The 15,647-nt window shown below is 44.9% G+C and overlaps 3 protein-coding genes across 9 annotated transcripts in view; 1 reads left to right on the top strand and 2 right to left on the bottom strand.

Annotated features, from left to right (window-relative positions):
* Nucleotides 1–215: 215 nt before the first annotated feature.
* LOC106741602 (tetraspanin-11-like) lies at nt 216–6,377 on the bottom strand. 3 transcript variants are annotated; one of them, XM_014613754.1, is made up of 10 exons: nt 6,130–6,376; nt 5,805–6,061; nt 4,909–4,991; nt 4,408–4,620; nt 4,132–4,317; nt 3,172–3,294; nt 2,994–3,047; nt 2,834–2,926; nt 2,670–2,753; nt 216–2,333 (listed from the first exon to the last, which is right to left on the bottom strand). In XM_014613754.1, the coding sequence occupies exons 3-10, from the start codon at nt 4,954–4,956 to the stop codon at nt 2,271–2,273; spliced, it is 864 nt and encodes a 287-aa protein (XP_014469240.1). In that variant the 5' UTR covers nt 4,957–4,991; nt 5,805–6,061; nt 6,130–6,376; the 3' UTR covers nt 216–2,270. The 3 variants fall into 3 exon arrangements, with proteins under 3 accessions (XP_014469240.1, XP_014469241.1, XP_014469239.1); XM_014613755.1 differs by lacking the exon at nt 5,805–6,061 and having other exon boundaries at nt 6,130–6,377; XM_014613753.1 differs by having other exon boundaries at nt 5,805–6,376.
* The window catches only part of LOC106741603 (uncharacterized protein C15orf61 homolog), a 100,115-nt gene continuing 89,078 nt past the window's right edge, over nt 4,611–15,647 (top strand). Inside the window, exon 1 of the mRNA XM_014613760.1 lies at nt 4,611–4,679. The gene's annotated coding sequence lies outside the window, so the exon portion shown is untranslated. The remainder of the gene's footprint in view (nt 4,680–15,647) is intronic.
* LOC106741596 (protocadherin-15) overlaps nt 9,589–15,647 on the bottom strand; it is a 130,417-nt gene continuing 124,358 nt past the window's right edge. For 4 of the 5 annotated variants that reach the window (XM_014613743.1, XM_014613744.1, XM_014613745.1 and 1 more), the window contains 8 exons: nt 15,357–15,566; nt 14,687–14,818; nt 14,463–14,579; nt 13,984–14,382; nt 12,344–12,972; nt 11,793–12,023; nt 10,747–10,976; nt 10,101–10,420 (listed from right to left, as the gene is read on the bottom strand). In XM_014613743.1, the coding sequence (XP_014469229.1) occupies nt 10,101–10,420; nt 10,747–10,976; nt 11,793–12,023; nt 12,344–12,972; nt 13,984–14,382; nt 14,463–14,579; nt 14,687–14,818; nt 15,357–15,566 (2,268 nt within the window). Of the gene's footprint in view, nt 10,421–10,746; nt 10,977–11,792; nt 12,024–12,343; nt 12,973–13,983; nt 14,383–14,462; nt 14,580–14,686; nt 14,819–15,356; nt 15,567–15,647 lie in introns of all 5 variants that reach the window. The other variant, XM_014613742.1, reaches the window with a different exon arrangement.

Below are 15,647 nucleotides of genomic sequence, written 5' to 3'. Positions count from 1 at the left end.
AACGTTATTTCCTTTTATCTACATATTAATTGTAGTAATATCTGTAAATTCTACCTAAAATACGCAATCTCGAATTTAAACAAAATTCGCGTAATATTAATAATTTAGTATAGTAATAATATAATATTAACTAATGTATTTTTCATATAATATATTGTGGTGAATTATATTGTGAAGAATGTGAAATGAGTGGAAATACCATTTTGCACAGAGAACATCTTTATTATCATTATGACGCGTTCTATAAACACTCGGAATAATTCTCTCTCTTGCCAGCCGTCTTGATAAAATAAAAATATATTAAAATTTGTATCACTCATTATACAATAAATTCCTTTGGCATAAGTTATCATAATACATTCTTCAAAAATTAGTTTTGGAGAGGAAAGCGTTTCCTTGATTACAGAATATATATATATATATATATGTGCATCTCATCCATTCAGATAAAATGGACGATAAATATCTATAAGAATCTAATACACACGTACACACGATTATATTAGAGAAGAATGTGGCTGATTGGGGAGAGAGAAGGGGCGTGTATTTTTCTTTTAAACTTTCTTCTTACTTCTAATTGCCAAAAGACTTGGAGAAAGATTATTTCGGCATTATTATAAACTTCAATTATATTAGATTAATTAAACATAGACAGCCTAGTAAACACCAAGTATCAATAACATAACATCGATATTACACAGTGTATTATGTAACAGTTACATTATTTACATGTCGGACACTAAACATCGATATTGTATTATTTGGTGTTTACTGGGAAATGAGAACTTAATAACATGTTCCCAAACAAAAGAAATTTTGTTTTTCCTGATCTTTCCAGCCGCGCATATCTATAGCTAAAAAACTCGGCTGGTTAAACAATTAAATAATTCAACGCGTACAATTACAGGAGACAATATTATTTTAACATACTAACGCTGTATCTAGAAAAATTCTCCTGGGTGTCATTTTGACTATATATTTACTTGTCCCACTAAGCCTCAAACTCCTCTACATACACTCATATAAACGGTATTTATTAAAAAAACATATCTTTCCAAAAATGCATGTATAACGTTAAAAATGATCTCGCGTCTCGAATTAGGTAAATTTCCCAGAAAAAAGGAAAAAGGACCAAAAGTTCTCACGTACGCATCGCATGTATTCAGTCGCTTGACATCTTGGCACCGTTATATATGTATTTACAACATGGTGAAAACTTCACGGCTAACAATTCGGCCGAGCCTTGCCGGTGATCTTCGCGAGATTACGGAGATATTGTCGTAATATCGCGACTTGCCAGTACTTGAATTGAACACGACAAAGATGCGGTAACGATTTGCCGACTCTCGCCTGATATCCGATTCTCGGATCGATGTCGGCGTTATCACGCCAAACCGACTGTTATTATTCGATCGCGTTGTCGGTCCAGACAAGGTAGTCGATTCTTACGTGGGCACCGGAAGTACCACCGACGAAGCAACACGTTGCCTTCAAACTTGGCCAGCGGCATTGGGCGGACCGGAGATGCCGCTCGCAAAAAGCCGATATCCGATCGCGGCGCAACATCAGCTCGAGAAAGGTTGGCCAACTCTTGCTCGCAACACAACGTCGGGCTGATGTCGATGACCAGTGTCGCATCGACACTGGTACGTTGGCCCGACCTTAGGCATGTTCTTTGTAACTGAACTGGCTGCACGAGCTTGCACTAGTTCTATTTCTCCCTTCTTTATACACGAAGTCGCAGCTATATATCTGTTTCTTTTTTAATTTGGAAAGTGCGCACTAGATCAGCAACGAAGAACAGACCCCTTATTCATTTAGATATTACGCCAGTACTGGGCCGACACTGCTCCGATTCTAAAAACCGTATATTGACACATGTATATACAGCGGAGTGGTATTGGTCACATTCTCGCTGACTCGAGAACGTCGCGCGGCAAACGTGCGCACAAGTGAGAGTAATCTAAAGGTATCGATCAAGCGTAGCACTTATCGTTATGTCTTACGTTAAAAGTTCACTACGGTCATACACTTCGCGGAATGGAACAAAAATTCGGATTACTTTCGTTCCGCGAGATTTTTCGATCGCGATTCGGCGAGTCCCGTCATTGTCCCGACTCCCCACAAGACCGAAACAAAGCTCAAAAATGTTGTCGAAGTTTCGATACACGAAAATACAAAATGAATATGTTTCTTCTCCTGTTCTCTTCGCCTCAGTGTTGTCAATGCCGCGACATTCTTTTCACTTCACTGAGGTCGCGAATGATGGATCATTCATCCTGCATATCCCTTATCGTGCGGCAGAGGAAGGCGGACGTTATTATTCCGAATGTCTAAAATACATTTACATCGTTACTTCTCTTCCTCGTGAAAGGTACACCGAAATCGTATTTTCAAGAGAAATTAATCGACAAATTTATTGTTTGAAAATATCTCAGACGGAGCTCTACGATCTGCGCACTAGATTACACGTGAATTCTGCAAATACATTTGGCGAAGTCTCTCTCTCTCTCTCTCTCTCTTTAAAAGCTCATCTCGAAATAGAATCTCAAAGGAAATCCCTTAAATGGAATCTCATAAACCTTTGAATGCCAAGTCATGTCGTTTCGGCAGCATTCTATCTTGTTCTTTATAGGAAATAAATAATATTGTACATCAAGAAGATTCACCTGTATCCCTGCCATCGCCATTCCGAGAAACACCAGCGTGAAACTCTCGCACTGCAGCCAGGTAGTGACTTTTCCGAGACAGCCCTGCAAAACACATCATGTCATTGGAAATGTACACGGCGATGCGATCTAAAGCGGCGGATATTTTACGGTACGAAGCGTACTTCTTTGTGTCTATATCCGTCGTGACCCTCTCTGTCTCCTACTTGACACGCGGCCTCATCCTTCGGCTGCGGATGCAGCCATGGTTTTTCGTTCTGCCAGCGACAAAAGATTACTCATACAAAGTTGACGCATTTCGCTTTGTCGCTGTTTTCTACTCACATTTTTGTGAAAAACCCTGGAGACGACGCTCATCGGGCTGCCCGTATTTTTATTCTGCAAGAGTTCTCGCTTTTATTCGCAATTCGTGATGAATTAATGAGATATCAAGCAATAAGAATTAAATCACGCGCTGGTATTATTAATTGGCAAAATATTATAAGTCCCGAACGAGAGGTACCTCGGTTTGTTTGAGCACGCAACACGTTAGAGGAACCTGTCTCTTGTTCCCCGAGATTTGCGCATCCCTCCACCAGGCCGTGCCATTATAATCCTCGTCGCCGTAAATTCCGCAACAATTAAACTGCAACGCAATTATCTATATGCTCCCCGAAGCATCGCAGGATGCCTCGCCGAGCATACGATTTCTGACAAAGCGTTGTGCGCGACCCGCTCATGCGCGAAACGCAACTTATGAGCGCATAATGTGTGCCGCGGAACAAAAAACGCCGAGACGAAACATTTTTAAACACACATAATAATGTCGAATAAAAAAATATATTTCGCATATGTATGTAAATTCGCTTTTCGCTGCAATGTGATGCACAGAAAGTTAATTGCAATGTGTGTTCTCGGGATAACTCGGAATTAACGTCTGAAATCATGCAAAGTTATAAAGAACACGTGTATTCGGAAGAATTCGCGTTAAAATAAAATCAGGAGCGTCACAAAGGAATACGGAGAAACCTAATTTGCTGACACAGTAAATTTTATGCTGTCGCAGCAAAATCTGAGTTACTGTATGGACAGAAAAATGATTTGTTAAAAATACTAATTGCCATTCGCTGAATTATTTTGCTGTGAAAGCAAATCAGTAAATGTAGGAAAACATTATTTTATTACGACAGCAAGTTAACGTGTCCTAAGGACAAATTCAATTAGCAGAATATTTTCTGGCAACGAAGCTGCTCCAATTACGAATAATTCGTTATGCCAACTAATCCGGTTGTGCGTCGATTAAATTCTATCGCTGTCGAAACGAATATGCAGTAGCAACGATGGTTTCGCTGCAACAGCAAAATTATTCTTTTCCCGTGAAGATTCGGGTAAAAATATATGAGAGGAAGAAGCGATCAGCAAAGACGTCACGCGAGAAAAAGAAATCCCGAGGGCGATGAACGATCGTCGATCAACGGGACACCTTATATTGCGCGAAGTCCAGGCTCTGGCTGAAGGGTATGTCGCTGGTCGAATCGTGACCGTAGTCGGCCGTCAGCTTGCTGGTGAGCCTCCCCTCGAGGTCGGACAAGATTTGGAAAGTCATCAGCCCGCCGATGGCGGCTGTCACCAGTTCTGTGACGATGAGCGCGACCAACATGCTCATGTACTGGGGAACGACGACAACAAAAACATCACCGACCTTGGCCCAAGATTTATAACGGAACGTCGGGGACGATAAAAGTGTCCTTTTACTCACGGTGGCGATGATGCATTGATTTCCGCGTAGCGCGGCGCGACAGCCGAAGAAGCCGACCGTGAGCACGGTGAAGCCGAGCCCGAGGAGGCTGTAAGCCAGCAAATTAATAGTCTCGTGCGGCTGGGCGTTAGGTACGAACAGGTTGAGGATGTCTCCCTTACTGGGCTCCAGGAGTAACCACGCGCCTAGAACGAGTACCGTACAGCCGGCCAACTGTCAAAGAAACCACACGACACTGTTACGTCTGGCTGTTCGTAGATTTGTGGAGAAAGGTAGGTTGTCGGAGAAAGAACCGTTTTCTTAAAAAGCTAAATGGACATTGAATCAAGTTGAGCTACGTCTAATTGAATTTTTAATTTCCTCTAAAGATCGCGCGGAAGTGCGAAAGAGGCGGACGTTTTTCTCAGAAAAGTGTGGAATTAATGCGCAAACGGTAATTTTTATAATTTCATGACGCGCAGGGAAAGAAAGAAAGGGGGTGAGAGAAAGCTTTTTATTTACCCATATCATTAGATTGAACGTGAATAACGCGACTTTCAAGTATTTCATGTTTGTTATCCTTGATCTTCCAACTAGTCATCAATCTGCAAATATAACATTGTCCAGTTTTTAAGCTTCAATATGTGATATCAACTCTTATTGGACGGATTATGTAAATAATGTATATATAAAAGGATCCTTTTTTAACTTTAATATGTGCGTATAATATATGGATTTACACCTCTGTCGTTTTAACGCATTTTTAGCTCCAATACTTTAAGTAGATGAGCATATTATCCGTGAAATATTGGTGATAATTATGTTGAAGTACACTTCACTTGAATTTTACGCGAGTTACGTATGTTCTCTGAAAACGTTGTTTTAAATAATCCCAAACCTTTTTCCTTCGTTTGTAATAACATTTGCCAGGTATAATCTTTTAAATAATTGAACAGTTGGATATTCTATCACATATATGAACAATTTTTTACAGAATCTTTCTAGAAAAATTATTCTTATTATTTTCGATCCTTCTCACAGGACGGTATTGAACGAGGGTGAAGCTTTGGAGAATAATGCTGGCTGTTAAATCTAAACATTAGCAAAAGCACAATAGACAATGTTACTTTCCCTCTCTAGAAATCTATAAAATTTAACTATAATTAGAAGGGGAGGAGGGATATATTTACGAGCAGGCTTTATCTGCAACCAATTGGCTTTCGTCCCCTTATCGAACAAACTGTAGTATCAGCTGCAGTGGAGAGAATTTCTACAAATATTACAGACAGGGTTTTATAAATCCATTGAAACACTACACGGACTTGTCGAGTCGAGTCACCCAGTAGACATCACCTGTCAGTAACGAGTGAATTTAGCCTACTCGAGAGCAACGTCCGTCACCCGCTACGATATCTTACCGGGCTGCTCCGTAACTGTCACACACTGTAATACGTTTCACCGATCGCTCGGCGCACAATTACACCGAGTGGAATCACAAACTCAGACGCACGCTCATAATCCCAGAGGTACTCCCGCGTCTCGATTCACAGGTGGTTCGCGATCTTCGAACGATACGTCATTGCGGCCTGGGCTCCTGGTGCTCCGGTTCGCGCTCGGGATGTGTCGTCACAGGGCGTCGCGACGCCGCGTTCGCGAACGTAGCGGGAGAGAGAACCTACAGGGTGGACGGACCCGCCTGTTACTCGTCGATACCGTGGGATCGATGGAAACCTCGACACTCACGTGCGTAAACGCCGACGCTGTTTCGTTGCGCCTTATCCCGCGGGGTTTTACGCGTCGATCGCGAGAGGACTAGTGCGCCGTCACCACGGACAGTCCGAGAGCCATCTGCGCGATGCTGGAACGTCTGCCTTCCGGATTTCGCCTCCCGTTTCGCGTCCGCCGACATTCGACGCAGGTCCAGACGCGTCTGCGTGATCCCGCCGTCGCGGCGCCGACGCTCTATCGCCGAGCATAGTTGATCCCCGCCCGCAATCGAGGACGATCCCGTCGACGGGCTCGCCTACGAGCCCGCTCTTTAAGGGTGTGAAGGTACTCATTGTGCAGCAACACGCACCGGATATAATAATTCGTTCTCGTTTAAAGTCTCGCGCGGCTGAGCTCGCGAATATCATTTCCGAGGTGATGAGAAATGTCTATTTTTTCCCGAACATTTGCGGAACGAATCGATAAGCTGCCTGTTAGTCCCTATTAACCTTTAGCTGCTTTTCATCGATTTACAACGTACGCACACACGTACGCACATATACACGCGCACGTATAGTAAATCGATTAAACCCGGGTAAAGTTTAATGTATGCGACTGATAATCAGTGTCGACAAAGGCTGATGATATCGCTGATGGTATAACAGGAAGGATCGGGAGATAGAGACGGTGAGAATCTCTCGTAATTGTCGGAGCAGGGAGGATACTCGGTGAGGGTGAATTGGAAGAGGGTGAATTTGTCCGTGCGGAGGAAATTGGGGACGACAAAGGAGACGTATAAGCGGGTTAGGATGCGCGGGGGAAAAAATAAGAGGGATAAGAATAGACGAGCTGGAAGGAAAGGAAGAATTCGTGCGATATCAAGGACGGGTAGAAAAAAAAGTTAGAAAGAGATAGAAGATATTTCGTGGATTTCCTCTCAAGTAGTTGTCTGTGGCGTAATGTCGCTGTTAAGAACTGAATCATCCGGAATTGCACATCGGAAGTACCATTAGGGCGACAAAGTTACGGGGATTACGTCCGCGAGGGCAAAGCTCACTATTGTATCTTGCGCTCATTGCCACGACTACTACGCGTAGCTCGCGCGTGTGAAACGAATGCGCGAGATCTTACGTGGGAATTGAACGGAGCTGCGTGTAATTAAAACGCGCGGAAACTCGAGCGAAATTGAATTAACCCTTCCCGAAGTTAACTAACATTTAATAACGCGGCGACTCGCGTTGCTTCGCGCGTAAGTGCGTGCTTGGTATCGAACGCATCAAAAAAGTCCCGTCGTTATGTAAATATAATAAATTTATTATTAGATATTAACAATTTTTTACAGGTTTCACGCTGAAATATTGTACAGCTACGAGTAAAGATCTCTCTCAACGCGCTATAGACCGAAGAACACTTGTAACGCATACAAAGGTTTTCCTTTTTATAGTAAATGAAACGCAACTTACGAATTGTACGGCAGTGGACACACATTCGATATATACGACTAGAGATATATATTTAATCAAGTCGTATCGTAATGAATTCCTCTCAACGCCGTGTCGTCACGCCGGCGGGTCATCCTCGCGCGTCCATCGGAATTCCGCGTACGAGAGTCGAGCAACGCCGTTCGAAACTCGGGAGAGAACACGAACACATACATAAGCGTGTCCGTTTAATGCTCGATTCACAATATCGGTCGGGTCACGATCAGATCACGGTCAGCTCGCAACCCGGTCAAATGTCGTCTCCATTGAATTCAGTGCTTTTTCAAGTTTCCATTCACGCTGGTCGGTCACGGTCAAGTCAAACGACGGTCACGGGAGCGCGACGATCCTTCGGAAGGAATCTAGACCGCGGGCTGATCACAGTAGTCTTCAAGTGAGAATGCGAAACGGTCAAAAGACAATCAGCAGACGGTCGGTAGACGGTCAATTATGAAGGGGAACTCATCTTCCTCGTCTGGGTAGACGAGAAATATTTATAAAATAATATAGATTTATAAATATATATATTTACGAATAGTTGCAAAAATTTCGTCTTGTCAGAATTGTTTTACAATTTCTGGATGTAATCGTGAATTCTCCTTCTTTCTATTTCCTTACTATCTGATGTGCTCAAACACGTATTTTCTCTTTTTAAACGTTTCTACGATCTGTTCTCGTCGTCCAAAATTGAGCCGATTTTAGGATAAGCGAATATTTGGGAAGCATTTTAAAGCAATTTATCGACACGGTTGGCGCCGCAAAACTGACCGACGGGAGGTCGTTAGAGGATCGAAAGGTGTTAATGGCGTGGAAAGTTCATGACCGCGACTTGACTGCGATCTGGCCGTGCTTTGACCGATCTTTCGCCGTAGTATAGTGGGAATCGGCCTTAAAAAGTCGCACGCTTCACCGCTCAAACACGCGTGTCGATGACGCGCCGTTTACTGCCGTTTTCGCGCGGCGGCCGCTAATTAACGCGATCGTGTGAACAAGAGCGAGAAGGAGTCGCGTTGGATGGAAGCGAACGCCGCCGTAAAACTCCCTACGGTGTCGGTCGCGATTACGTATACGCGAGACGATCGACCTCTGGACGGTATCGTCGTCGGTTAATTGTGATTACAATAAGGTGAAGTGACGTGAGCAAACGCAGTCGTATAAATAAACAAGTATTATAGTACAACAGGGTTTCGGGATCATTCGCGGGTTCGCAGACCGATGAGATTCATGCAGGCACACACTCACAAATACATACGTCGTTCGTGTAAATAAAAGAAAAAAAAAAAAGAAGACATAACTTCATCGGAAAAATCCCTAAGTCTACGTTGGACGATTGCACGGGCGCAGTGGGCGCATCTTCGCCGCTCCGCGACTGAAACTCGGTTTGAAAACGCACGTTAAAACGCATCGCGGACGGGAAATAATCCGTTCGACGAGCGCGTCCTCCCCGTGAGGAGAATTATCGTCGACGTCGCCCTGTCGGGGAACACGCGATTAAATCGGACGCTTGTACAAAATCCACGAATACGCGATGTGTAATAACTTACAACAAGCGGACGTCGCGACGTCAACAATGGCGATTGCGCGCGACGTCGCAGTTTATTGGCGTAACGTCTCGCGAGCTTAAAGTAGCTTAAATAAAAAGAAGAAAAAAAGAGAATCGCGCGGCAATTCGCGATGCAGGACGGGACATAAGTCGTGCAGGATATCGGCTGGCTTAAGAACTCAGGACGTCCCAGCGGCGCCTTTTCACTCGCGCTCATTCTTTCTCTCGGCCGGCCGATACTTTCGCGGCCTCGTTTCGCCATTCTGTGTGTGTGTGTGTGTGTGTGTGCGTATGTTTGAGCGCTATATTACTTCCCTCTTTTATGAATATCACATATACGAAGTATCTCGTTCAGAATGTATACCGCCGGGAATTCTCCGCGCGAGACGCGTCTGACGCTCTGAATCGGCGCGCAAGCACCGCTACATATTCAGAAGATGACATATGAAAGGGTAGGAGAAGGNGGGGGGGGGGGGGGGGGGGGGGAGGGGGGAATATGTACGGGTATATAGGAGGTTCTTCGACTATCTCTAGAAGCTTTCACGCATTGCTCTCTTCGTATGGCGCTTTGGGGGTTTGTCGACGTATTGAAGGAAGAACCGGTCGCGCGGCTATCGATCACATTCCGTGTCGTCACGCCGCACGTGTTGTTGTTCCAGCGACGTTGTTCTCACGAAGCTGAAGGAAGTACCGCGCCAGCTTCCGCCGGAAGCAACGCGCGGTCAGCGGCGGGAATCCCGTGCGCGGAATGAGTCGGATCGAACGCTCGAGATCTTTAGGATCAACGAAACTCCGCCCGGGGTATCGCGCTCATCACAGCTGTTGTTCGTCGCGTGCGCGATATCGCGAGTGAAGATACACTTCGGGAATCATCTCGGGAAATCGCGGCTCGCTCCCCGCCGGAGAAGCCCGAGGAGAGTACGCGTGCGATTCCGCGACAGTCTTTCGAGAGGTGATCGATACGGTTCGCGCATCGTCGAAACTTACAACTCCGTCGTCGTCTCGACGGGGCTCTGCTCGCCCAGATACGTGAAGCCGAGATGAGAGTAATCCTTCCGCTCTCTGAAGGTGACGTTGTCGTTGGACGGACTAGGACTCAGCAGGTCTGCGCCGTGATTGTACAGGGGATTAAGGACCGGTGTCGCGTCGCGATTGTTCAGGGTGTTCGTGTTGCTCGCACTGTGATTCTTTCGGCCCAATGTGGATCTTCGCAGGGAGTGGATGTTGGTGTCGCCGTGGTTGCCGACGATGCTGGACGCGCGCGCCGTGGTCGCCGCCTCGGAGCTAACGGGACTTTGTTGACCTAAGATATGACACATAAGCATACCCTGTATTTCTTAATCGAATGTAAACCGAAGCGTTCGTCCCCGTGGGAGTCTTTTTACTACGGGAGGCGGGGTGGAGGGACAACGACGGGAGGTTCACGGAAGAAACTGGTGGGTTTTCATTTCGTTATTTTTACACCTCGGCATTTTTTGCACATCGGCTCGGAGTTATAAGTAACTCTCGTATTTTCAGAGATGTATTTTTAAACGGGATATTCTGCGCCGGGGTGAAATTTAATATACTCGTTCGTTGTCGCTGTGATAAATAAGACGATGATTTCTCGTGAGATCTATCTCGAATTACCGGTGCTGTCTCCGTGATCTTTGGTGATGTAACTGACGTTGTCGAGGCTGAACGCGTGATTCTTGTTGCTGAAGTCCAGCTGTAAGTCGTTGTAACTGTCGTTATCGTCGACCGGCACGCTCATCTGCAGTACCTGGGTCTCGTACTCCTTCAGATTCGGTTCCACGTAAACAGGGTCGTATCGCGGCACCACGTACATGCGTTGCATTCGCTCCTTGTACGCCTTGTACCTACGTCGCACACACATTTGCCTCGTGAAGATCTGCACGAAGGGCTACGACGCATTTCGCGTCGCGCGGACAGACCGATGTAAGAGGGCTGTATTACAGCGAGCGCGACGTCGAGTCGCGTCGATGTAATAAGTGTTTGCGGAGATACCCGGAGCGGAAACCACAATTAAAGCTAATGGAGGTAATAAAAAGCGGTATGAATTTGCATCGCGCTCACTCTCTCAACGAGTCGGATGAATATTCACACCGATACTCGCGAAGCGACTCTCCCATGCGACCATAATAATAGTCGAGATCATCGCTCGGCCTATGCGCACCCGCCGTAATTAATACTGGCGCGCTAACGCGATCTTTATGTTTTTCACACAAACATACGGAAGGCGTGCGATAGAAATTTAGAACCCGGATAAATTCCACTTAACCAGTAACAGTCATTATTCACGGAATTCTCATAAAATATTATTTTTCCCGGGGCTAATTGTATATATCAATGTACGCGATCTCCTTCGCAAATTATTTCTATCTTTAACCACCTATCTCATATTAGGGTTACCTTCTACCTTTATCAAAGTTTAATTTTAATTCTTGATTTTTTAATGAGTTATAATTATCATACCCTTCCATTTTGTGTTTCAGATACTTCACAATTGCATTCAACGAACACTCGGTTCGTTTGTCGATCCATTCATTACGGTTGTTTATATTAGAGAGACAGTGAAAAAGAAATGAGTGAAAGGTCCCATTACTCGTGTCAGAATTACAAGGGAGTGTCATCACGATATGAACGCAGAGTTTAATTAAGGCTTGAGCACTTACTTGGACCAAGAGACGCATATGTAGATTATACCGGCGATACCGAGAATCAGGATCACGCAAGCGATTATAATCAGCGCATACGGGAACACCTCACCGCTGAATGCGACTGCCGTTTGCGTTCGCATCGGCTCAGGTGGTATTACGGGTGCGTGAATGTTAATAGCGTTTGCCCGTATCAGCGTGGACACATCAAAGGTGATGTTCGACATAGCCTGTTTGTCCATGATCGATCTGTCGGGTATTCAGTGTTTTTACGACTCTCGCAATCAGTTAAATAGCACAATTTAATTAATTGATCCCTCTTTTCGCATCTATGTGTTAAACATTGACCTCATCTTAAATCAGAATTTGGCAAAGGATTATACAACGAAAAATATATTTCCATTGAATGCAACAAATTCAAGTTTGACGAATCGAATCAAACTCTTTTCGGCCGATTCAATGCTACTATGGTCTCTAAAAAGTATCTAACAATTTGTAAGCCGCTAATTTTTAAATGTCATTCGAATTCGAGTTGCGTCAGCAAAATTGTCACACGTTCGAAGACATACCTTTGCACTTTGGAGCTGTTTCTGTTGAGTATGGCCTCGGTGTCCGGGTCGACCGCATAGAACCACACGTCGGAGTCCTGCGGGATTACCTCGATGGTGCCGTTCTTCGTGAGGATCTTCCTCACCACGACCCTGTCGATGCCGATCAATAGGCCGCTCTTCTCCTCTATTAAATTCACTATTTTGCCAGCCTCCTTCTGCAGCGCGTCCGGCGCCGCGTCCTGCACCACCAAGATCATCAGGTTCTCCTCGCCGATGAGATTGACGATCACCGGGGCGACGATCGAGTTGTAATTATCGGTCGAGTTGGGATTGTCGCGCACGCGGACGTCGAACTTAAACGGCAGCTCGGACGAATCCACATTATCGAACGTTGCCGTGGTTCTGATAATGCCGGTAGAGCTATCGATGCCGAAGTAATTGGAGCCGCGTCCTTCCAAGATCCTGTACTCTAGCTTGCCGTATTTCCCGTTGTCCTTGTCGTGGGCCTTCACCTGCACAACGGTGGACGCAAATTGCGCGGTGCGCGGAATTGCCGCGAAATAACGTCCCCTTGTAAGTCCCTGGCTAGTCTCCCGGAAGATAAATTCCGGCTTGTTGTCGTTCACGTCGAGCACCTGGATCTTCACCTGCAAAGTAACGATCGAACGCGTTCCCATTAACGGACCTGATCAAAGACGAGTCGATGATCTCGTCTCGCAATAAGTTAAGCTAATTGGTCGTAGTACCGGATTTTCAATGGCGATATTAACCTTTTTCATAAGTCTACTATTTACAAAAAAGTACATTTCTAGAATTTATTTAACTATCTACGTAATAAGTATTAATCTTAAGAGAATTAAGACATATACACGATATTACAAACACAGAGATATTATTTAATTTTCTTGTTAATGCTTTATTTATACGTCAGCTGAGCTAATGGACGGAGATGCACACGTAGAAAACAGTATATAAATATTTAAATATGTGTACATGTACATATATTGCGGGTGTTACTTTAAATTATAAATTTCCTATGATTGTATTTTCAAAGCAAAATGGTCAATAATTCTGAAATTTTTGTATAATGTTTCTATATTAGGCCTTAATATCACAGTAGTTTTTCGTTAAAACTTGAAACGTTGGTTTAGGAGAAGTTAAAAATAGAACATTAACCTGAAAGAACACGTATAAAAATACTATATTCGGTTTCACATATCTCAGCTTTCGAATAGTCAATCGTTTTCCAACTTTTCTAACTTTACAGACGTGCAAATAGTAAAAAAATTTGTGTTACAAACGGCCCAAATATATGTGTTATTTTAACATGATGAATATGTTAACATTTGTGCATGTTTAATGCATTCCCCATTTAAAATAACACGAATAAGTGGACCGTTTATAATATAAATTCCTTTTTTACTCTGTAGATAACATTTTTATCAATATGCAGTTGACATTTTAAAGAATTCTTGAAAAAAAAATGGTTTGACGGACCGACTGTCTTAAGCCTCACTATGTCGGTATCTTTCTTTGCACGTATTTTTCGCTCGTCTACGCGAATGCATTCGACTTGTACAAAGATTCATGCATCGGGTAGCCAAGCAAAAGCGACGCTATCCATGGGCTCTTAAATTCGAGGATCTGTCGTGTCTTACCATTGTCGTGTTTCTGCCCGAGTTTAAGAGGCCCGATAGCGACTCCAGCTTAATCTTGATCTGGTAGGATTCCGTCGTCTCATAATCCAAGGCGCCCTTCTTCAGCCTCAGCGCGCAATTCCGTTCCTCCGTAATGTTCGCCTCGAATAGACCGGCCTCATTGCCGCTGTAAATCTCGCACCTGAGCGGCGTGGTGTCGTGCGTGTGACTGTTGATGATGGTGATTATCTTTATTAGCGTGTTGTCGCCTGCGTCCTCAGGCACATCGACGTTGTACGAGTTCTCTGCGAAGCCCAAACCGATCTCAGGCGGCACCGTCGCCACGTGACGAACGAACACCGGCACGCTCGTCACGGAGGACAACGGCGGCTCTCCCATGTCGTAAGCACGTACATCGATCTATCGTGAGAAAAAGAAATTGTCTCGTGCAGATGAGCGAATTGTGGCCGATCAAGCTGGTGCGAAGAATCAAATGATACCTGATATTCGGAGTCGGTCTCCTTGCGCAAGTCGTCCCGTATCCGGAGGACGCCTGTGTCGGCATCGATCGCGAAGTATTTGCTGGCGATACCGCGGCCGATGATCTCGTATCGAACCTGCGGTTTGCGATCTCACGTGAAGACTTGATTCGGGCCGCGATTCGTAAGGAAAAGAGGGAGAGAGAGAGAGAGGGTGGGAAATATGGTCCAAGTGATACACCTACCTGATTTCCCGGTGCGGTGCCGTCGGAATCCTCCGCGACGAGATTAGTCACGTTCGTGCCTATAGGGGCATCGTCGTCCAGAGTAATGGGACGTGGCACCGACGTGAATACCGGTGGAATGTCGTTAACGTCCTGTGACGACGCGTTCGAGACGTTATTAATTGCCCCATAAGAAGATACAACTGAATTAAAAACAACCGGACGCGAAACGAAGCGCGACAAACGGTCGGCCGTAACACTCGTATTAACGCCGATTATGATGTTGATGCACTCTGCCGGCGTGAACCGGTTTCGCCAAGCCATTCCGCGAATTAATTTCTAGGATTAAGACGAATATATACAAACTGATACCCGTTTGAATATTTCCAGCCAAAGTACTGGCTCTACGACGTCCCTGTGCGAGGCAATAATTCGGAAGAATTGCGTGATTATCGGAAATATCCGTCGTTGCTCGAATATATTCAGGGGGAAAATCCTCGGAATTATTAATAAAAGAGTATCCGTTTAAAAGTGTTTTTTTTTTCCCCGTACTTGATTAAGAGTGTAATTAAGCGCGATACGCAGCGTGATGTTGGATTAAAGTAACCGACGCGATAAACGAATAGCCGGCGACGGGATGTCGGCGTAATCGCGACAAAAGAGAGACTCGGTTTTAATCGTGAAAAAATACCTGAACATTAACAACAACGCGAGTGGTGGAGCCAGGTAAATCGCTGGTGTTCTCAACGGTGCCTATTATGAGGACGTGTTGGTTATCCTTCTCGTAATCGAGACCGCGGACAGTTTTTATGAGTCCGGTCTTCGGGTCTATGCTGAAGAGTTCGGTATCCCCTTGCTTGATCATGTATGTAATTTGCTTCTTTGTGTCCGGATCATCGGCCTAGAAATGATCGCGTTAGCTTTAAAGTCGAGTAAGACGGCCATCTCGCCAGGACCCGCTGTCCTTTCCGCCCGATGGAAA

The sequence above is a fragment of the Dinoponera quadriceps genome, unplaced genomic scaffold (assembly GCF_001313825.1).
Source record: "Dinoponera quadriceps isolate SergipeBrazil2010 unplaced genomic scaffold, ASM131382v1 scaffold586, whole genome shotgun sequence".
In the NCBI taxonomy this organism is placed as follows: domain Eukaryota; kingdom Metazoa; phylum Arthropoda; class Insecta; order Hymenoptera; family Formicidae; genus Dinoponera; species Dinoponera quadriceps.
Note: the sequence above shows the minus strand (reverse complement) of the source record. Positions and strands in the feature narration are given on the sequence as shown.

Bases quoted from the DNA above. Each gene is read 5' to 3' on its own strand.
- LOC106741602 (XM_014613755.1), bottom strand. From the start codon at position 4,956: ATGAAATACTTGAAAGTCGCGTTATTCACGTTCAATCTAATGATATGG. The intron at 3,295-4,131 runs GTGTCCCGTTGA...ATTGCGTTGCAG, and splicing joins TGGACTTCGCGCAATATAAG to TTTAATTGTTGCGGAATTTA. The intron at 2,334-2,669 runs GTGAATCTTCTT...AATGTATTTTAG, and splicing joins TGGCGATGGCAGGGATACAG to ACATTCGGAATAATAACGTC.